This window comes from Pararge aegeria, chromosome 2 (assembly GCF_905163445.1).
Source record: "Pararge aegeria chromosome 2, ilParAegt1.1, whole genome shotgun sequence".
Taxonomy (NCBI): domain Eukaryota; kingdom Metazoa; phylum Arthropoda; class Insecta; order Lepidoptera; family Nymphalidae; genus Pararge; species Pararge aegeria.
Window position 1 is genome coordinate 14,055,234 of NC_053181.1, and position 23,070 is coordinate 14,078,303.

At 34.1% G+C, this 23,070-nt stretch overlaps 4 protein-coding genes across 8 annotated transcripts in view; 2 read left to right on the forward strand and 2 right to left on the reverse strand.

Moving 5' to 3' along the window:
• The first annotated feature begins 116 nt into the window (after positions 1-116).
• LOC120631448 (nucleoside diphosphate kinase 7-like) lies at positions 117-6,902 on the forward strand. The gene is made up of 7 exons (XM_039901043.1): positions 117-168; positions 681-958; positions 1,953-2,114; positions 3,700-3,898; positions 5,241-5,486; positions 6,242-6,355; positions 6,603-6,902. Exons 1-7 carry the CDS (start codon positions 166-168, stop codon positions 6,744-6,746), a joined length of 1,146 nt encoding a protein of 381 aa, XP_039756977.1. The 5' UTR covers positions 117-165; the 3' UTR covers positions 6,747-6,902.
• Positions 6,903-6,970: 68 nt separating this feature from the next.
• On the reverse strand, positions 6,971-8,000 carry LOC120631455 (ARL14 effector protein). Its single transcript, XM_039901054.1, has 3 exons — positions 7,821-8,000; positions 7,573-7,734; positions 6,971-7,160 (listed from the first exon to the last, which is right to left on the reverse strand). The coding sequence occupies exons 1-3, from the start codon at positions 7,898-7,900 to the stop codon at positions 7,070-7,072; spliced, it is 333 nt and encodes a 110-aa protein (XP_039756988.1). The 5' UTR covers positions 7,901-8,000; the 3' UTR covers positions 6,971-7,069.
• A 2,634-nt stretch (positions 8,001-10,634) lies between these two features.
• Positions 10,635-14,300, forward strand: LOC120632583 (DNA-directed RNA polymerases I, II, and III subunit RPABC4). Of its 2 annotated transcripts, none has more exons than XM_039902516.1 (4): positions 10,635-10,708; positions 11,054-11,147; positions 11,547-11,639; positions 14,165-14,300. In XM_039902516.1, the coding sequence occupies exons 2-4, from the start codon at positions 11,081-11,083 to the stop codon at positions 14,185-14,187; spliced, it is 183 nt and encodes a 60-aa protein (XP_039758450.1). In that variant the 5' UTR covers positions 10,635-10,708; positions 11,054-11,080; the 3' UTR covers positions 14,188-14,300. The 2 variants fall into 2 exon arrangements, with proteins under 2 accessions (XP_039758450.1, XP_039758441.1); XM_039902507.1 differs by having other exon boundaries at positions 10,658-10,804.
• Positions 14,301-16,841: 2,541 nt separating this feature from the next.
• LOC120635268 overlaps positions 16,842-23,070 on the reverse strand; it is a 44,207-nt gene continuing 37,978 nt past the window's right edge. For 2 of the 4 annotated variants that reach the window (XM_039906240.1, XM_039906234.1), the window contains exons 5-6: positions 21,986-22,191; positions 16,842-21,114 (exon numbers count right to left, since the gene is read on the reverse strand). In XM_039906240.1, the coding sequence (XP_039762174.1) occupies positions 18,626-21,114; positions 21,986-22,191 (2,695 nt within the window). In that variant the 3' untranslated portion in view covers positions 16,842-18,625. The remainder of the gene's footprint in view (positions 21,115-21,985; positions 22,192-23,070) is intronic. The other 2 variants (XM_039906257.1, XM_039906249.1) reach the window with 2 other exon arrangements.

The following is a 23,070-nucleotide window of genomic DNA, read 5'->3' on the forward strand; positions in this document are numbered from 1 at the left end:
TAAATCGTGCTTGAATTCTTTAACAGCTTAGACCTCGTTCAGGATTTATAAAGATTTGTTTCAGATTTTCTGTTCTTATTACAAGATTTTTTGCTGAGAATATTCTTAGTCTAAATACCAATTTTTTGCATTCGTTCTGAAATTGGCAACGGTTACAAAATCGAAATGGTACGAACCTTTAATACTAAAATCAATTTTCAGTAGCAGTAGGTAGAGCTTTTTGTGGCCGAGCTCGTCCGGGGAAGTAGGTACCTACTACACAGTTACAATGCTTATTCCTGCCGCTAAGCAGCATTGTTTCAATCCAGTGTTCTAAAGAGTGCTGACGCCGGTGTAATTACAGGAATTACAAGCACTTGACACCTACGCCTCAGGTTGATGGACACAGGGCGGCTCGTTGCAGAACGGGATCCTTCCACCATCGCGTATAAACAAAGCAACACTTCTCAGGGGAAGTGTTGCTTTGTTTATACGCGATGGTTTACCAATTACCATCAGGTATTTGGAAACCTTGAAAAAATTCTAAGTTCGTTGACTAAAATTAATGCCGAATTAATTAAAGGCATTTTATGTGAAATTAATTTATATTATTTTGCTACACACGCAATTTGCTGCAAACACGTTATACTAAGTATACCGAAGTAATGTATTTAAAACTAATCCATTCACCTTACTTCCAGGTTAACGATTATTTTGACAAATATACTTTCTTATGTGAAATGTTCGATGAAGAAACGGATGATATGAGGGAGTTGGTGTTAAATTTTTACCCGTTCGATAATTCAGTACAAATCGTCGATCCCAAAAAAGGTGTCAACTTAGTTAAGCGAGTTCAACTTCCACCGTTAAAACAGGAAATGCTGCAAGTAGGAAATATCGTCAATGTATTTTCTAAATTGTTATATATCAAAGATTGCGCACCTGCGACACGAAAGATTCTTTGCCAAAACGATCAAAGGTAAAAATTTTATTCATTCCATTCCATTTTCCCACTTTATCAACTGCTAAATAGACTCAAGTGACTAACCACCTTTTTGAGAAAGACTAATCAAGTGGACTGGTTTCTGTTGCTTCAATATTAGTCGAGTACACGATTTCTAGATTTTCGTAATTCTGTGTGTATGTGACTCCCTCACTTCACGATGATTTTTGAGTCTGACCACCGGTCTTCCAGGAGACACAACTAACATCTTGATTCTTGAGCTGCTTTAATTTGTTCTTGGCTATAGTACCTAATGCTCCGTATTACGAGTATCTATGGCATTTTAACAAAAGGTTACCAGTTTTTTGTGGACAGAGAAAGTCCCATAAAAAGTGTCCCATTATTTATGTTACTGACATTCTTTAAAACTTTATAAATCGGGTAATTAAGCCGGGAAAGGCTAGTAAATATATCTAGCCTCTCCCAACGTACAATTACTTATATCAGTTTCACGATATACCCCGACTAACCACGTTGCCCCTCCCGCTTTAGTGTAGTAGCGTATTATAGCGAATGCAAAATAAGATTTGTTATCTACCGAGTATCGTGTTAAATAGGTGCCAAACAAACTGAACTGAACTGAAAGTTTATTTGGTAGAACAAAGTGGGGGATGAAGTTTCATAAATCCTGAAACATGTATTTGAATTGTCAAATTTTCATCGATATATCTTTTTTAAGTGACAGATTATCTTACAAACTTTCATCCCCTATTTGAACCTCCTGGGAATGGAATTTATAAACGGTTAAGCTTGTCTTAAGGAGCAAGAAGTGGGCTATATAATTTTAAAGAAAAAACCGTTTACAAATCAAACTGGTACCTACCTAGTTCCAATTAGCGCGTTCACATAAACAAACTAAAAAAGATTAGATGGAGATTAACAACTATAGGTACCTAATACTATCAGTATGAGTTTTGTCCACCTCTACTAGAAAGGCGCTGAACTTATTTACATCGAACTTAAATTTCAGCACATTCGCAATGATAAAACCAGTCCCACCAAGCGCCCACGGTAAGATCATAACGTTCATAATGAAAAAAGGATTCCGTATCGTACGTATGAAAAATGGAAAAATTGATAAAGATTTTGCTATGGATTTATACCAGAATGTCGCCTCGAGTAACATGTTGCCGTAAGAAACTTTATTGACACACCGACCTTCGGTTTATTTTTTTTATTTCTCTACAAGTTAGCCCTTGACTGGAATCTCACCTGATAGTAAGTGATGAAGCAGTCTAAGCAGACTAACCTGTTAGGGAGTACATGTTACACTTTAACCGTACCCCCAATAGTTATACATTCCGGTACGTCGCTTAGAAAAACGACATCGTACCGGAATGCTAAATCGCTTAACAGCACGTCTTTGTCGATAGGATGGTAATTCTCTACAGCCGAAGCCTCCAACAAGACAAGATCAGACCGAAAAAAATTCAGAAATTATAAATTCCCAAATAACTCCTGCCGGAAATCGAACCCGAAATCTCAGGCTTAAAACCTCAGCGTTCACCGCTGCGTCAGGGAAATCGTCGAAATATCTTGGAATAAACTAAATGTTATGGAACGTGTAATGTTATTTTTATTAATATCAAGAAAACAGATTTTAAATCTTGCCCTTCACAGTTTATTGGGCAGCATAGTTATATGCTCTGCGAAGTGTTGACCTGTTTATAGGCGATTGGTTTCAACTTACCATCTGATAAGCCACCTTGGTCTTGGTCCGTCAAATCCCAACTAATATTATAAACGTGAAAGTGTTATTGTAAGTTTGTATGTACTTCCTTCACGCCCTATCATCATCATCATATCAACCCATTACCCCTCCTACAATGAGAAGGGGTTAGGGCCGTAGTCCAACACGCAGGCCCAGTTCGGATTGGCGGACTCCACATACCTTTAAGAATATTATTTTAGAACTTATTATTTAGAACTCTCAGGCATGCAGGTATCCTCACGATGTTTTTCTTCACTGTTGTAGCATGAGGATGTTAGAGGTGCGAGCAGGGACTCGAACTCGGCTGAAAGTGAAGCAGCATATAAACACTACCATCTTAGAGTGGATCATCACTTAACACCAGCAGGGCTAGCACGGGCGAGAGATAAAAATTATATCCCCCGATTATATCTCCTGACAGGGGATATAATTAACGTGACTACCTGCTAAATCACTGGAACATGGAATAGGAGAAGTGTACCCTCGTTTATTACACACATATATTATTTGGATACTAGCTGTTGCCCGCGACTTCGCCTGCGTTTGATTTGTTTTTTGATGTGTGTAACTAAATATAATATTTAGTTGTAGATCTAAAAAATATTAAATTCTAATCTAAAAAATATTAAAAAAAATAATTATTTAAATCGGTTATAATTTGTAGGAGTTATGGTGTAAAATCCTCATATCCCCTCCTCCAAAGGAACCGAGCTTAACACTTCCAAGAATATGTGTACAAAGTTTCATGAGGATCGGTTAAGTAGTTTTTGCGTGAAAGCGTAACAAACAAACTTACATTGACATTTATAATATTTATAATATAGTGATTATTTCTAATTGTGCGCCAGTGGTCTGACAGTTGATAAAGCTGTGGGAGAAGGTAAATTTATATCCTGTCCCCGGGTATATAATTGTCTCCTTCCCGTACTAGCCCTGCATGTGGGATTGCAGTCAGGGGCTAACTCGGAGTGTAATAAAATCACTGAATACCGTTAGCTTTTTCCAGAATTATAATAAATTACGTAACAACTGGCGAAGTCATCGGGTTAGAGTTGGTTGCACCCAACGCAGTGAAAAAATGGCGCGATGTCCTAGGCACCACCGACCCGGAGACGGCAGCACCCGGCACGCTTCGAAGACTCTATGGGGAAAATAAGCTCAAGAATGTTGCACATGGATGCGTCACTCTTGAAGAAGCCTCTAGGGTTGGTGGCGGATTCGTTTTTTTTTTTACACGCTTTTTAGAAGTTTCATAATAATAATAATAAACTTTCTTCAGCTTCCACACATCAGTAAACTAATGAACACCAATTACATTAAAACTAATTATACACTGTACGAAATATGTTAATATGTTACTTGTTATGTTTGACCGATCCGAACTGGGCCTGCGTGTTGGACTACGGCCTTAACCCCTTCTCATTGTAGGAGGCGTAATGGGCTGATGTGATGATGATGTACATCTGTATGTTTGTTTGTAACCGACTCCTTTGGACTTGATTTTAACCCTCTTCAAACGGTCTGATTTCATTCAAACTTTTTAGATGCATCGAGGACAGATGACAATACACTAATTTCATAAGATTATTCCATTTTTCAATTATCATCTCAGTCGATAAGGAAGGAATGATGTTAATTTTAATTGCCGACCATTATTTTTGGCCGATTTCACTAATATTAACAAATTTGATGATGAACCATTAATTTTGCTCCAAAAAGAATAATCAAAAAGTATAAGAAAGAATCAAAATCGCTTTTATAAATAAACTAAACTAAAAGATAAAAATTTAGACCTAATAAAAAATACTACTAAAAATTCAGCTGAAGCACATATTTCTAAACCAATCTAAACAGACATCGGCAGTCCAACGGTTAGGATGCGACGTTTCGTTGGTCAGTCCTCTATTCACACCCTTTAAAGATAATTTGAGGCATCGGCGGCCGAGTGGCGCAGTGGGCAGCGACCCTGCTTTCTGAGTCCAAGACCGTGGGTTCGATTCCCACAACTACAAAATATTTGTGTGATGAACATGAATGTCTTTCAGTGCCTGGGTATTTATATGTATATTTTAAGTATTTATGTATCCTATTCATAAAAATATTCATCAGACATCTTAGTACTCATAACACAAGCTACGCTTACTTTGGGACTAGATGTCGATGTGTGTATTGTCGTAGTATATTTATATTTATTTATTTATTAATATTTTAATATGGCTTTAGTCATGATATTGAGATGAACAATGTCAAAATTATGTGTACTTTTGAATTGGCCTCCAAAAGCGCCGGCTGCAGCGCGTCAATTAGCCAAATCCTTATGTTTGAAAAGTCCTCAAGATCCATCGATCTTCCACAGCGCGTATAGCAGGTAAATCGAACATGCGACCACCCACAGAACCACGTGTGCCGTTGCTTTGGAGAGCTAGTCGTCGAAAATGTCCATGGTGGTGGCCTTTTGACCATTACATTACCTTTTGTTTTGAAGAATAATCCTTATTTTTAGTAAATAAATATTGAACACAAGTTAAAAAAAAAACATCTTTATAGATGCTAGACAAATTTTTTGGATATGAAAATGGACTGCGTAGAATCCCCTTTCGAGCGACTCTCAAAAACTGCACCTGTTGTATTATTAAGCCACACGTGATGATTGATGGCAATGTTGGAGCAATCTTAGAACAAATCGCAACCTCTTCAAATTTTTATATTTCAGCTATAGCCATGTTTTCTGTGAAGATCTCCAATGCTAAGGAGTTTTATGAAGTTTACAAAGGAGTATTGCCAGAATATGAGGTAATTTTATTTATACTTAAATCCAGAATAAGGAAGTTAGCATAATACACCTTCTTGCTAAGGACAGGGAAATTAGGCCGTAGGCCTCGGTTCTAATCACTAACAGTTGGTAATATGTACTTAATCATATTAACCGCGCGAACATAGGAGCAGCGCGGAGGATCTACGAGTGGAATTCTAATTTCGCATTTGCAATACTGTGTTCAAAATAAAACAAGCTTTCATTTGATATAACATACGATTAAATAACTAATGTGAGTATATTCATAACATTTAGGTACTCACCTGCTTCTACCCGGCAACTCCACAGTTGGGCAGAGTGAGACGAATGCACACAATTACTTTTTCAATTCGGCTTGGTGTGTTCTCCTAATTAATGTACGATTTTTTTAGATATCTGATGGGAGAAGTAGATGTAATAAATTTAATTTAAAAAATTAATATTAATCGCGCGCAATATATCACAGCAACTTATTCGAAATATGTCCATTAGTAGGTATATTATTATCAATCATTTATTTCTTAGCACTCATAAATAACAGATGAGGTTTAAAATTTCTTATATCAGATCCTTACATTAGTGTGGTTGGCACATTTTAAATATCTTCTGCAGCAAATGTGAAAATCTGCCAGTTCATTTGAAATAAGGTAAAAATAACAAGACTTAGTCCTCCCTCCCTAACCATTGATAAAATTATAGACAAAACAGAAGTGCTCATTTTGACAACCTGATATAAATTATTTTTTTGTTTCAGAACATGTGTATTCATTTGACAGAAGGAAAATGTATTGCTCTGGAGGTAAAATGCAACAACCCCAGTGTGAATTGCGTATGTGAATTTAGGAAATTATGTGGACCAAGGGATCCTGTGAGTGAATGACCAATTTAATTTTCCTGACTGTTTTGACACCAACTCTTTTTGCACTGCATATAATTGCCTAAGGGTTATTGGCTACCAGGCCTTGTTGCATAGACTTAATCAATTTATTTTGAAGTTTTAATTTAAATATGTAGAGCTATTTAATTTATCTAACATGCATACATTTTTTCAGAAAGTGTTACGTATTTCAATACGAAAATTATGGCATTGGTAATGAAACATTCCTTCCTTACAGGATCTAAGCCGTCAACTGTATCCAGATTCTATAAGAGCCCTCTATGGGAAAAATATAATACATAATGCAGTGCATTGCACAGATCTTCAAGAAGATGGGGAGCTGGAAGTGGAATACTTTTTCAAGTTGCTGGCTAATGATTGAAAGTAATTCTGAAACATGAGCAGTTAGTTAGTATACTAACTGCTCATAAGCTCTTTAACATTTCTGACAACCAACATTAATTGTCATTTGCATTCAAAACAGATTTGACAATAGCAGTGCTAAAACTCATAAAAAAATCATATTGATATGTCTAGATATAATCATATAGAGGCTGTCACAAAAGTTACAGAAAATTGCAAAGTTATCTTAAAATAAAACTACAGTTTTCTATTTAAACCTTTTCATTTTATTCAATTAAAAGTGAATATTGCATAATATGACATACCAGTACCTGCTGCATTAAGGAATTGACAATTGCAAAATCATATTTTATTAGTGTGTCTATACACATTCTTGATGACAAAATCATTTCCTTCTATTTCAATTTTGTCATACATCCATTTTCTATTGACTCTAAAACACACGATAAAAAATGTAGTAAGGACCTATAAATAAGATATATGTATATATTTTTCTTTTAACATACTTTACTCTAGCAAGAAAAAGATTGCTTACATTATAATTTGGTATGTAAGAAAAAAATTTAAAAGATTCTTCCATGTTCCTTAAATAAGGAGGTTTCTAGAGTATTATAGAATAAGAAAGGTGTAGGCTTTTGTCCACCATGCTGGCCAAGTGCAGATTGGTAGACACACCTTAGAGAGCTTAATTATAGAGAACTCTCCTCATGATGTTTTCCTTCACTGTTGAAGCAAGTGACATTTTAATGGCTTAAATTAAAAACGCGGTACCCCCGAAAGGAACGAAACTCTAACCTAGGCTATCACCGCTTCAATTAATGTAAAGTGTTAGCTTTATGAAATACCTGCAATCAAGTCCACATTTATTTGAACTACATCGGACACACGGATAGTGGCAACCAGGACATTTTTCATCTAAGCAGTCGCAAAAGTCTTTTCCCGAAACCTTCAGCAGACCTCGTTCATTGTATATTTTCTTGCTTGCATATTTTGTGCTACTAGTGCGACTGTAACATATTCCCCATTAATTTATGAAAAGGTATGTAGTTGGTACTATCCTATCCATAATAAAATATAATAAATCAGAACTTACTTCATAAAATAGCTTTTACGATTTAGTTTCCGACGCTCACGCGCTGACGTTTCAGGATCAAAGTTTTGAAGGAAATTCATTTTCTATTTTATCTTACTTCTACCAGTAAATGGCAATGTAAAATGTTTATTTATTCACGGGTCTTCATTGGTGGGTACAGAAATCGGAATGATACAGTGACAAGTGACAGTCGCAGATCATAAAAAGGATTGTGAAAACTCAATATAGTCTATAAAATAGGTTTATCGATGCATTTTGCACGTGACAACACTATCAATACTATCGTTAATTACAAAAAATCTCTTTTCAACATAATATTTTTTTTTTTTTTTTTTATTAACGATAGGCCAGCGTTTGACGACAATCATGCCCGTTAGAAAGCAATGATGAGGTCTAGGTTGGAGCACGCTTGCCTAGAAAAAGCCTATTCACTCTAGCCTTGAAGGTACTTAAATTATACGTGGCAGGAAACACAGTTACCGGGAGGGCGTTCCACATCTTAGCGGCACGTATCAGAAACGTGGATAAAAAACGTTTCGTGCGTGTTGATGGGATATCAACCACATAAGGATGCCACCGCTCTCGGTGTCTCGCTGTTCTGTGGTAAAACGGGGAAGGGGGAACAAGATTGTGAAGTTTCTGAGCACACTCACCGAAGTATATCCGGTAAAAAAATAAGCATAAATCTTTGCATAGTAGAGAGACGATGGTGATAACATTCTGAAATAAAAAATGTAAGCTACTGAAGAGAGTACTAACGTATCTTATGGAAACTAAAAAACTGTATTTGTTAATTTTTTCATACCGGTACTTGAACGAAATCTGAATTCGATTCTTTTACTGTAGTTATAAGTGATGTCCCGAGATGTTCCGAAAAAAATACTATCGTAACAAAGTCTTCAATTTTAGTCTCTGTTCCACCAAGTTAAAATAAATATAATAATCTATAATTTTAGTCTCTATTCCAAGCACTGGGCATGGTTTTTAGGAAATAAAATCGATAGTATTGTCTCGTGCAAATAATTCACGTATTGATCGGAATATCGTCTTTACGACCATAGACAAATAATATATATATATATATATATAGGACTGCACTCTACTAGAATTTGCACTAACCCTTTTACAGCTGATCCTTAACTAAACCTGATCCTGAACCCGGATTTAAAATTCCATGCAGTAAGGGCTTAACATCTTATACCGTACACAGTCAAACTGGTTAATAGTACTTTCACTCTCGATTTCTTCAATCCGTGATAAAATAGGTACTTACCTCCTGGTTTACATATTTTACAATTATTGATTTACCAAAAATAGTTAAAGTTTTGGAGTTTACTCCTTAAGAATCGATTTTCATATATAAGACGCCCGGTATGAGGAAAATGTGAGAAGTAAAATCTACTGATGAATGACCTCGTTACGTTTTCGCTTTGCGACGTTGCATGCCCGGCAACTGTGATGCGCGAACATGCAACGTCGCTTTCTTTTAATTAACTTATTTTTCCTATTTAAGTTACCAAGGAAACCGAATAATATCTAGATAAACAAACAAACACATAAATGTATAGGACAGAGTGAGATAGAAAACATTATACATTTTTTTACCTATTCTAGTTACCATGGAAACTAAATAATATACCTAACATTAATCCTAATAGTTCTGATACTCTACATCCACCTGAATCTCTATATTGCATAATTATCGATGTAATGTGATGTATGAACAAATATTTGAGAACAACACATAAAATGAGATATTTAATACAATATGAATTATCAAGCGCATCCACGTAAAATAAACAATTTCAAACCTAACCAAAAATAAATTTTTGTTTTCGATGTCTATAAATACCTCCGGGTTATTATTATTTATTTTATGAATAATTTTTTAAAATATTATAATAATTATCTGAAAAATCAACAATATTTCTTGATTATAATAATGTTTTTATAACATTTTCTTTGGATAGTTATTATTTAGCATACTTAAATATTTTTTATGTACTCTTTATTATTGTACATAAAAGATTTTGTGACATAATAATCTTTTTATAACCATATTTTGTTACTTATTTTCATTAATTTGTTAATTTACCCTTTCATATGGTATTAATCTTTTTTCAGTTAAATAAACTCTTTTTGCGTATGTTTAGACAATCGTTATTAAGGAGTAAACTCCAGTCGTGCGTCGGAGCTGATATACATACTTTGTTTGTAGTATCTACTTTGCTGAGCGCTAACTTTCAAGAAAAGATTATTATTCTGATGCTTATTAAAAAGGGAATTGTACACATTGTACGGGGATTCTAACCCACGACCCTTTGATGGGAGGCAGAGGTCTGAACTAAAGGGTTATCACTGCGAAGAATATGCTAACTGTGAAATTGACCTACACGCAAGTTTGAAGAGGCTGAAGCAAAGATTTGTTCAGCAAAATGGAGTCGACAAAGGATGCCGCGCCGCCGCACACCGACAGACTTTGTGGAAACTAAATATATGTTACTTTGATAAATTATTATAACATGAATAAGAATGTAAAGAACAAATAAACTATTTCATTTGTTTTGTCATACAATTTACCAGAAATAATTATAAAATCTTTTGGTTCGTACGTAATTAGAAAAAAAACAAATTTAGTTTCAATTTCTTTGCTTATTTTTATTTAAATTGTTGAGAATAGCACAAAATCAACGGAATGTAGCAAGTACTACACCTGTATTACTCAGTCTACGACTAAACCATTCCCAAATAGTATAGTAATAATTTCCATAGATAATAATTTTTGGTACTCTAATTCCAACACAGGCTGTCACTTCTGTCAAATTATCAGATGGCTTCTGAGTTTTGAATCTGAAACTTGTTGCAAAGTAGAAGGCCTTATTTACAGGGTTAATACTCTATTTTTTATTACAATAATCATAAAAGAATTTAAAAGCGCCAGTGTCCATTGTTTAAAGATTTTCCAGATAGTGTGTTTAATCATAGTAAGTTACTAAATCTTCCTTTCCTATATCAAACCCATAAGTCATTTTACATTTACTTGTAGCAACGATGGAACAAACAAAATATTTGTTTATTTACTATTTGCCGCACCGTTTACGGCTACATTGCTCAATGTTCAGATGGCCATTTGATTTTGTTCATTCAGCTTCCTGAAACGTTAGGGGGTTATGCTTAAATTTTGTTTGTTGTCTGTTTTTTCCCGTTTTTATATTGTAACAATAATTTTTCAGAAAGTAACTTTACTCCTGAATTAAACCATGGCTGACACAAGTACAAATAAAGAAGCACCAGTGGCAAAAGTGCCTATGATATATGTTTGTGGAGGTAACTAATACAATATGTTTCTTATACTTTATAGTAATTGAAAGAGAGGGTTGTAACTTGGCTGAACTGTTATAAATTGATAAAATTTAAAGTTTTATAACCTTTCTTTAAATTCAAATTCAATAACTCCTACTTCTGGCAACTTATGTGGCAAATGAAGTTGCCAGAAGTATAATAAAATAATATTAAATATATGATATTCTTAAGTCTCTAGAAAATTAAATGCCATACCATGATAAAACATATTTTTTTTATTAATTAATGTGTAATTTATTAATGTGTAATAAAAAAATATAATTTGTGACCTACAAAAGCAAGCTGGGCATAGGAAATACTACATTTTGATTTGATGTCCATATCATCATAATTAAAAGATCCAATAATAATCATATTTTTCAGAATGCCACAGGGAAAATGAGATCAAACCTAGAGATCCAATCAGATGCAGAGAATGTGGTTACCGCATTATGTACAAGAAGAGAACAAAGAGATGTATCCTTTATAAAGTTAAACCATACTCCCTTTTTATACATAGCATTCAATTGCAACTCACCTCATTTTAAGTCATGATACATCAACTGTTCCAAAATGTTTTCTTAACACAATGTGTACAAATACTTTCTTTGAAAGTATGTTAACAATTGAGAATGCTTCGCTAATATTTTACCTTAAGTATAGGCTTTTAAAATAAATAATTTGAATTAAATTGGCAAGTATGTGATCATGCACAAAAAATGTGGGGACTAACTTTATGAAACATGCCTGGAAACATTTGCAATGATGTTTTTTTGTTATCTATGCAAAGCATTTGATTGCATTGAACACAAGACCTTGTTATTTAAACTAAACTATTATAGCGTTAATAACATAGCCATTTAATTTGATTGCCCGTTATCTGAGTGGTAGATCCCAAAGGGTAATAACAGTTCACACCGCTCAACTATCAATCTCCTTCTATGTTCAGTGTATATAAAAGATGTATTGATAAATGGACAACCTCCAAAAATTAGAGAAATCCACAGCTTTTCTGGAAGTCAACTTAAATTGAAAGTTTTAGTAGGGTTATATAAAATTAGGAAACTTTTATAGTTTACTGAAGTAAATAGCAAGGCTTTATTCTGCATACAGCTATCCTACAGGTTCTTGTTGTTGAGTTGCCATTATTGTTTCTTTATTTATAAACAAAAACTGGATTTTAACAATTAACTTACTAAAAACTTTTAAACTGGTGTCATCTGAACAATGTCTGCCAAAGTTTCAGAAATCATTTGTGGGGATAAGTATTTATATCCTTTAATAACATTGATTCAAAAAGTGATTTTGGATGTAACAATGCATCAGTTCAAAAAATGTATTCCAACTTGTTTATAACATATTAACAAAGCTAAGCAATTGATAATTAATCTCTTACGGGTAAGAAGTGTTAGAAGTTGGCTGCTCCGCTTTCCATTAAGATGGTATAATAATGATTGCTTAATTTCAATATGTTTATGTATGAAAGTAAGCAGCTGTGGTTTTCTTAATGGCTTCTCTGTAGGATTTGCTTTCCAACGTAATCACTATTTAGGCACATACTTGACTTTTCCTGTAATACCCTGCTGCAAAAATGTATAGAAAATATCTTGTATAAGGAAGTAGAGGTGCCAGATGGTCGGAAAATCCAGGAAAGTCTCAGAATAGTATGTGGTTCCGGTATATCATGTTACCAAACCAGGTGGCGCGGGCGCCACAAGAATCTGCTGAATCCGCTTTAAAATTTTTCGATCACTATTATATACTTGAAGTGATGATAGCTTAGTGGGTAAGGCTTCGGCTTTCCTATCGTGGAGACAGAGTTCGAGACCCCGGCACGTACTTCTGACTTTTCGGAGTTATGTGCGTTTTGAATTCAAGCAATTTAAATATCACTTGCTGTAAACGGTAAAGGAAAAAATCGTGAGGAAAGCTGCATGCCTGAGAGTTCTTCATAACATTCTCAAGCAAGTCTCTGCAAGTCTACCAATCCGCACTTGGACAGTTTGGTTGACTACGGCCTGAACCCTTCTCATTCTGAGGCGACCCGTGCCCTATAGTGGGACGGTAATGGGTTGATGAATTTCCAAAAATCATACCTCTGTCCACGAGCAATCAGTATCAGCAACCATGGGTGTCAGCTCGGACGGAGATCGTCCTATTGCATAGCAATTGAGCGCATCTACATAGCTCCGTACATATGTGTAGTTGATATATTTTACTGGTTTGGATTTTTTTATTGTTGACAAATTAAACACGGCGGACGTGGGGTACAAGGTGGTCTGGCACCTCCCTAACTTTTCTAAAATCAGATGCAGTGTTTCCTATAAAAACCTAAATATGCTACGAAGGAACTTACGGGCGCTCCAAGTGTTTCTTACGGAAAATTGTGCTATCAAACTATTGATATTTTCTCGCTAGAGTTAATTTGCTTGTGCTAATATATTTTAAGAAAATAAATAGCTGCAATTTTTACGATCGTGACCATGTAACTCCAGAAATGTCCAGGAATATATAAGACTGTATCTGGCAACCCTATTTGTGGGGCATGCACATTCAACTTGTGAATCCCATATATGGTTTCTATGCAGCATACCAAATCCCTCAGTGGTTTTTCTTCCCCTATATGATGATGGTTTGGACTTTGACCACTTCACTTATGCAATTATTGCTCAATGACAATAAACCTAAGTTAGAATCATGAACATAGTGAGAGATTCAAATTCACAAGAAACAAATTATTTTCAGGTCTATTTCCCCGTAATTTGTTATTTTAATTCTGATGGTATTTAAATTATTATCACTAGGCTCATTTTTTTTTTGACTTTTATACCTACAAGCAAAGAAACTAAACAGAAAAGTTTCAATTTTTATAATAATTTAATTTTTGGGTAGATGCATGCAAACAAATTTTATTTTATTTTTGCAGATTCATTTTCTATATTTTTTGTAAATATTTCTATACAAAATATATCAATCAACAATTTTCTTAATAAAGTTTTCAGTGGTTGTGTTCGACGCCCGATGAGAAGAAAATAAAAAAATATATATTTAATTTTACATTTACTTTAATCTATTCATTATAAAATATCTATATAATGTATAGTATGTATAGTAAACAATAAATGGGCAAATATTTGACATGTTTGTATTTATTTACCTATTACCATTATTAAATACATAAAACATAAATAATACCAGTTGCCATTTTTTAGATCTTGTGGTATAAAAATACAATAATTAATAATATATTTTATACATTACTAACTACTTACATTTTCAATGCTATACAAATATTTATTTTAACAAAATAGATATAGTTAAATTTCACATTAGAACCAACAATTACAGTTTCTTACATAGGAATATAAACAAGGATCGGAGTAGATTTGCCAATAAATACTATTGAGATAGAATTCATTAATTTAAAGGATTAGAATATAATCGCAACACATAATATCGGAAATTAATGAGTTGAAATAATTATAAGCCTAAAGTATATTTAATGTACTAAAAGCAATGAATTACATTAACTAAGCAAACTTTGAACATTGAAAGTAATTCAAGCCTTTTGTATTAAAGTATTTGTATTTTAGGGACGCGTTTTCTTAAGAGAACCTTTTAAAAAAAGAGTCGTTACCGTTACATGTAAGAGACAGCATATGTAAGATTAAAAGTAACACTAGCTTTATCCATTTTCAAATCCTCTACCTATTCTCATCGCTGATAATAAATATATTTAAATAATTCCAAATAAAAAATATTTTTAAATAAACAGTAAAATGGGCAGTAGGCAAATATTGTTCACCCAAGTTTAAAAAATATGTATACAATAAAATTCCAAAGGTTACCTACATTATAACAGATAACAGTGATGTAAAAAATCGTGACATCAACGTTCACCTACGCAAGTCTTCCGTATAACGGGCGCCATTTGTCCTGCGCATGATTGTTTTTCCCCTGAGCGCGTACTTAAGGGCAAAACGTACATTTATATTACTAGCGGTTTCTACTGCATACAGTACGCCTACACCTAAATATACTAAGTTCCAGCTGATACAATACTACGAATAGTGGTTTTCTACATTTTATAAAACGTGTATTGTGTTAAGGTAGAAATCGATGCTGCGCCAAAGAATTACACGTCTTGAGGACAGAATTTCGCACTAACGTCTCAATACTGCTAAATGCAAGAACAACGTCTGCGTATCGGCTTGTTCACGCTAGACGTAGTGAATGGAACCAGAATAGCATCAAGATCACTGAGAACTTTCTATTTACAATAACTTATATAATACGTTTGCACATGCAGGCTGATTTTGCGATTAAGAGATGTAAGACAGGCGGCCTTTTGCAAAAATATGCAAATACCAAAAGAAGGCTGTCTTTGAGGAAGACATGTTGTGCCGAACCTACATAACAAGCAGACTAAAAAGATGATTGCAAGAATAACGTCCTTCATGCACCCGATGACTGAAATTCTTCGAACAATCACCTGACGAGAAAATCATTTAATAACGAGTGACATTGTTCTGTCCGTTAAGGTAGAAGGCATGCTGACCAAATCAAATCTATTGACGGCAATCCCTTGCCAGAGTGAACTAGATTCAAGATTGTCTGTAGGTAGAGAGCAAAGGTGGAGAGGTTAATGTATCATGGACAAGCTGCATCGGCCACAAAGACCACGACGAATGATAAATCCAAAGACGAAGAAAATAGGTCCCCTACATTGATGCGGTCAGACCAGTCAGTAAGTAATGTTCTTTCTTAGCGCTGAGAATTTGCGGATTGACGGGCTACTTTTTGTTCATCCTCTGTGGTAAGCTAACGTGGTTCTGTATGCTTTATTATCATCGTAGCTTTTGTGAATATACCTACGATCCGTCTGCGCAAGGTCAATAAATAAGATTCAACGTAATAAAGTTACGTGACGAAAGGCAGACAATATGAAGCCTAAATTCAAAAAATATTAATATGGTTCTTCGAATGTAATATATATCTATTTAATACAATAATATTATACAATGCATTGATCTAATAAGTTACTAATGACAATATGTGAAAATTGAAGCCTAGCGCCAATTAGGCAATAGAATAGAATATAGGTATATAATATGAAGATTATTTATTTATACTCTTTATATGTACACCACTCAGAAAAACGAGACAAAAAAAAGAACAAACACATGAAGAATGAAGCAGGATACAAAAGGCGGCCTTATCGCTAAGTAGCGATCTCTGCCAGGCAACCTTAGGATTAGGAAAACTAATAAGAAAACAAATAGGTGGGGTACACTATTTAGTACATACATACGAATATCTACATACGAATATCTACATACTGACACATAAACCAGACTAGGCAAATAAAAAAAAATACTATTGATAAATATAAAAAATAAATATACTAATACATTGAGTAAATAAATAAATAATAATTGTCGTCTTTACTGAGCGAGATAATGAGCCTTAACAGCATTTTTAAATATGCCCAATGACTTCGACTGTCTTATGTTCAATGGGAGTGCATTTCACAATTCAGTAGCTTTGACAGTGAACGAATGCGTATAAAACTTCGTTTTGTGGAACGGCATGCTCAAAGTCAGCGCACGACTCGATCTAAGTTCAGACTGCACTCCAAAAAATTTAAACTTCTCCTTAAGATAAGAAGGAGTCTTAGGATTAAATAACACACAGTACAGAAGTTTTAGATTATAAAGGTACCCAAACAAATCTTTCGACTAATTTATCAATCTAAGGCTACATTTCGTAATAGCAGCCACTCAATAAATACTTCTATTATTTTAATCAAAACAAATATCAATCTGAATATTTTTCACATAGTTCATGTTACTTTACACCTGCGTGCCATGGTATACTAAATAAAAAAAATCTTTTAATTCATTCATCAAATTCATCTAACTTGAATTAACAAACACCGTTGTAGCCGTAGGATTTCAGATATTATCTTAGGGAATTGAGTTAGTATTAAAGAAAAGTGAAGAAGCTATTTGCACGAATAGGCCAACAACCAATTTGAATTGTTCTTAGGCGTGTAGTTACATTGATACTCACATGAGGGAAACCGTTATTATAATTGCGAATTCCTATGATTAATTACGAACTTAAAATTATGTTTTCCTCTATAAACATTATCTCGTGGTTATTACCTATGTACTGTAGAGTGTAGAGGATCTACTTCACGTACCTACCTATTGACCTATAACCGCATGCTTGAAGAACCATAAAACATGTTATTTCATAGACATAAAAGTTACATTAGTGATAACATTCCTTGATCCTGTATTTCTATTTTTGATTTCTTAAAATACTAAACTAGTACTTTAAGTTCTAGTGAAAAAAGTAGGTACAATCTTCAAAAGATTTTTATAAACCACTATGTAGACAATTTATATTAACTTTCCTGTGAACAGACGAACTGCGGTGGATTCTAAGATATACCAAGTCTTTTATATAGCCACTATAACCAAATAATCTGCTGTATCCATATTTTCCTTTCTGAATCCAAGTTTCCAACTTGACTCATTTCAACTCGATTTTATGATTTCAATTACGTAATAACAATAGGCATTATATTTGGAAAATCGAATTATAGACACTCAGTTCTGATTGATTCAAAATCCATCAATGGAGTCTAAATTCCATTTATTTCGGCAATTCACAGTTACTTCATATAAATTCCTAAATTTACTAATCCTCACTAGTATTTATATTCATTAAACAGGAATTTAGAAAAAAGACTACATACACTAAGTCATTTTTATCGATTAGGCTTAAAATCATACAAGTCAAATATTTACCCAATTGAAGAGTAACTAGTGTAAAACAAATATCTAGCACAATTACTATTTTTCGATATGGAAGACTCTTCAAACATCTTTACCTAAATTTCGTTTATGGAAGTTGATATGCCAATTACATTATCATACTATAAAAGTATTTTGGAAGTAATCGTTTTTCAGTGTAAATACATTATGTTATATATTTTATAAAAATACATATATAAAAGAGTAATAACTATACTACACTTTTCAATATGTAATATGTATCAATGATATTTAAGCATTCTTTACATTAATCATGGACCACATATTACTAAGTTTTGAAAAACTGAATGTGTTGTAAGTTATCTGTTTCTTGCCTCAAATTCAAGAACATTTAAAAAATATCATTTCTCTTATTTAGAGCTGTATATTATAACAATAACTAAGCCTAGTATGGAAGCAAATATAACAACATTAAAATTACTTCAATTTGAGATATTTACATGATAGTCTCCAGAACTATACATATTTAAAATAAAATACAGTTATGGATATAGTTAAAGCGCATCATTTTGTTTTTACACGTATCTGAGTTAAACCTCAGTATAGATAATTACACTTTAAATTAAAAATAAAAACAAAATTGCACATTAAAATATTCTACTTAAATTAATTTTGGCACTAATTATCTGTGGCACTATAATTAACTCTTAGTTCGGTATCGTAACCTTTATTATTTTCAATAGTCATGATCTCACTATCATTTACACTGTCACACGTCTTTTCTATAATCACACCAGAATCTTCTTCTTCTGAAGAGTCCCTGCCAGTTGCAGGCAGAGTCGGTAACGAACCGCTTGGTTCTCGATATTCCAACTTCGTAGGGTCTTTTTCATGCAGCTTTCTTGCGAGCGTCTGAAGACTGGCTAACGAACTTGCGCAATCTGTGGTGTCAATATCCGTTAAACTGAGGCCAGCTCGCTCGATTTCGGTAAAAGTACCGAACGGTAGTTTAAACAAACACTCTAGACGCATCACATGCATTTTACTTCTAAGATGCTTAGCTAAATGTCCGTGTATTCTAAATGCTATATTACAATCGGAACAACGAAAAGGTCGCGGATTAAAAGATGTCGCTGCTCCGAACGTAGATGTCATTGAAACTTTATTATGATGAGAAGCTGAGCGTTCATGTTTCTGAAGATGACCTCTAGTTCGAAAACTAACAGCGCATATACTGCATCGAAACGGTCTTTCCATGTAGTGTATATTTAGATGTAATCTTAATTGCGATGGTTTTGTAAACGTTTTGTTACAGAAATCGCAAACTCTCCGTCCATCTTCCATTAATTTCCCAGGAGAGTAAGAAGTTCCTTCAAAATCTTTTCCTTTGGTCACCTTGAATGCTACACCCCCAACCCCAATTACTACTTTAGGCGCTACTGAGTCATATTCCGTTGGGGGTAATTTAATGCCGTCACTCTCCGAATTATCGTCTATTCTCGCTTTTTCTTCCAAAGGAATATTACTTAAATTTGTGTCGTCACTTGATATGTCTGAGGGATTTTGTAAAGAATCATCAAGAGTTTGCAAGGGATTTACACGGGCATGTTTTAAATATTCTGAAACAACATATTTAGCGTTTTCTGAATTAGGTTTCTTAGTAGCTTTATTACTATGATAGGCTGAGCGCTCATGTTTTTGTAGATACCCCTTTGTCCGGTAGCTAACAGCGCAGACACTGCATCTAAACGGTTTCTCCATGTAATGTATATTAAGATGTAACTTTAATTGCGCCGGCTCTTTGAACATTTTGTTACAAAAATCACAATCTTTCCATCCATCGTCCACCTCGAAATCTTTTTCTTCAGAAACTTCTTTAGTTGCTACAGGCTCATACTCTGATAAGGGCAATTTTATTCTCTCACCGTCCAAATGATCTTCAGTAATTATCTTGCTCCCTTCGCTTTCGTCACTTGAAATATCAGTATGATTTTGTATGGAATCGTCAACAGATTTAATTCGGGAATGTTTTAAATAGTCTGATACCACTTGTTTAGCGTTATCCGAATTTGGGGACATTGATATTTTAATATTATGAGAGGCTGATCGTTCGTGCACCAATAGATGACCCTTTGTTCGAAAACTAACAGCACATATAGTACATCTAAAGGGTCTCGGTGGTTTAGTGAATGTTTCATTACAAAAATAACACACACGCCTATCATCTTCCATTAGTTTTTCAGACGAATAAGGCATACTATCGAAATCCGTTCCTTCGGTTACTGCAATAGATGCCACACAATCATATTCTAATGCAGGGCGTTTTATTTCAGTGGCTTCAATATTCTCATCCGTTCGTGCTTTTCCCTCCACGGAAATCTTACATCCGTTACTTTCATCACTTGATATTACATCTGGATGACTTTGAAGAGAGTTTTCTAATGTTTTCAAATGTTGAATTCGGCCGTGTGGATATTCGCTGTGTTTGCTTTCTGCACAGGGATTACTAGGTGTTCTAGCTCTAATTTCATTGTTAGTATTAGAATTTAATGTAATTTCCTCAATAGTATTATCATTTTTAGTAACAGGAACTCGCTTCATCTCGTTAAGACTAATTATTTTTACTGAAGAAGTAGTCAAGGGTTTTTTATTACCTCTTTCAAAGTCTTTATTAGGATACATAGAGTCCTCCAAATCAATTTTTCTTGTTTTAGGATTACATGTTTGCTGACTTTGTTTTATTTTAGAGTCTAATAGAGCCCGTTCAGTTAAATACATGTGTAACATGGGCTCTCCGTTAACCCATTGACTGTGATGTTGTGGTAGTTTAGCTGTATTTGAAGCTAATGATGCTAAAACACTGGATTCTCTTGCAGTTAATATTTCTGGTGCATTATTAGATGGTCTTAATTCATTTCTGCTGAGATCCATTGGCTCATTATCAACATCCATTATTGTATCTGACATAGGTGACCTTGAAGTTTGTACTTTCTCTAAAGTATTATCTGCTTCACTATCTAATGAGATAGGTGTATAAGGATACGTCGTTGGCCTGGCACTAGTTATTAAGCCAGGTGTGGCCGATGTAGCAGGTCTACAACCACCCAAAGAAAGCAAACAGTGGGCAGCTTCGTGTTCTGGTAGTCGAGATTTACAAATCTCTGTATCTGAAAAATTATTGAAACCTTAGGATTAATTTGATATATGTTGTTTGTTTCAATACACAGTTAAATAATGATAAGGATCTTTAAAAACTATCACGATACAGGCTAGCTTGTTCTTGAACTAGACTAGGAAGTCCAGAAATTGGAACATTCTTGTTGTTCATATCAATTTATTAAATTTATTTTAGTCTTTGCCAAGAAGTCATATGACATAATTTTGGCAGCATTTCAGAATTGTTTTATGTTTTTCATTATTTAACATGAGCGTAAAGAAAATTCGATCACAACCTTATTGGGATATTCATTAACTTTTTCACAAGACTCGCTCGACAATGCCTTACTACTTAGTATTCAAAGGTCAAGTACGTTAAAACATCCTATAGGCTTAGTGGGTAAGTAATGTTCTACTGGACTCCCTACGGGCTTTTATGATTTGAATAACGAACATCTTGCACGGCGTATTTGAATTAAGTCTGTTCATTCTAATACAGTCTAATATCGCATCCCTGTTACTTACCAGAGCCTGTTAAGCGCGAACCATAGAGTAGAGTATAGTAAAAAAAACCCTGGTTTTGAGGGTTTTTTTTTTACCGATTTTATTGCCAAAGTATTCAACTGATATTTTAAAGCTGCCTTCGTTTTGGGTACCTCTTAAACCCTCGCTATAATCAGGATTCTAGATGCAACACCCTCGCTACGCTCGAGAGTTACTCTAAAATCCCTCATTTGCTTGTGATTCATCTCGGCGTCCGAAACGTAACACATTGCTTTACCGGTGCCGTTGTTAAAGAATCTATTATTAATTCTTTAGTGCAATGTGAAATGTTCTTTTTAGCATGCGGAAAGGTCTAAAGAGATTATTTTAATTACATACCGCTAGATTCCGTTTCTCCTTCGTTTCCTTCATCGCCATCCGAATCAGTATCGTCATCAGTTTCTCCTGAACACTGTGCCATTTCGACACCTTCGGCATCATTGCCATCATTTGGATTTATTCCTAATTCGCAGCATTTTTTGTAATGCGCCTTACTTTTCATGTGTTTTGTCAGGTTTCCCTTCGTTTTAAAGCTGAAATGTCTGCTGTTGTTAACAATAATAAATGATTTTTATAAAAATAAAATTAACATTTATACCGGGTTACTGGTAACACGTCATGATCCCTTTAAGGGGCTGTAGGAGAGGTAAGTGTCGAGTGATCAATAATACTGTTAGAAAAAATGAGAGCATGTACGAGTTATTATTGTTGATCTATACTTAGGCACTTTTCTGGAAAGTCGCTATAAAGAAACTTTAAAACTTAACAATAAAGAATAGTCCACGTACTTATTTTTTTTCGTACTTTAAGAATATTTTAATAGCTAATAAACATCTGTAATATATAGATTATTATGCAACTGAGTCGCATGGCTTATTGTGTTCCACTTTTCAAGAACATAAATAATTCGTTTGCCACTTATTACTGATGGCGAATAGGGTTTCTCTCCATATCGCATCGTCTGATTACGAGATCGACCTAGACTTACACAAATAAAAATTACAAAAGTGTCAAAGCCAGTGTTAAAATTGCGAACAAAGCCGAGCAAATAGTTAATATATATAAAAAAGGTTTCATGATTGATCATATTGATCAATCATGAAACCTTAAAATTGGTCCATTTTAGACTAGTGATATTATTTGCAATTTAACAGCCCTCATCCATGTAGTATACAGTTACACATTGTACTTCCTAATTATTGGCTATGCTCCTATTGGTCTAATCGTGAAGATATATATAGCCTTTAGCCTAAAGCTTTCTTCGATAAATGGGCTATCAAACACTGAAATAATTTTTCAAATAGGTCCCCAAATCATCGCGTTCAAGTAAACAAACAAATAAACTTCAGGTTTATATTTTTGTATAAGATTAGCACTTAGAACTATTTAGGAAGTTCAGTTTTAAGTTTAATTATTTCTTCTAT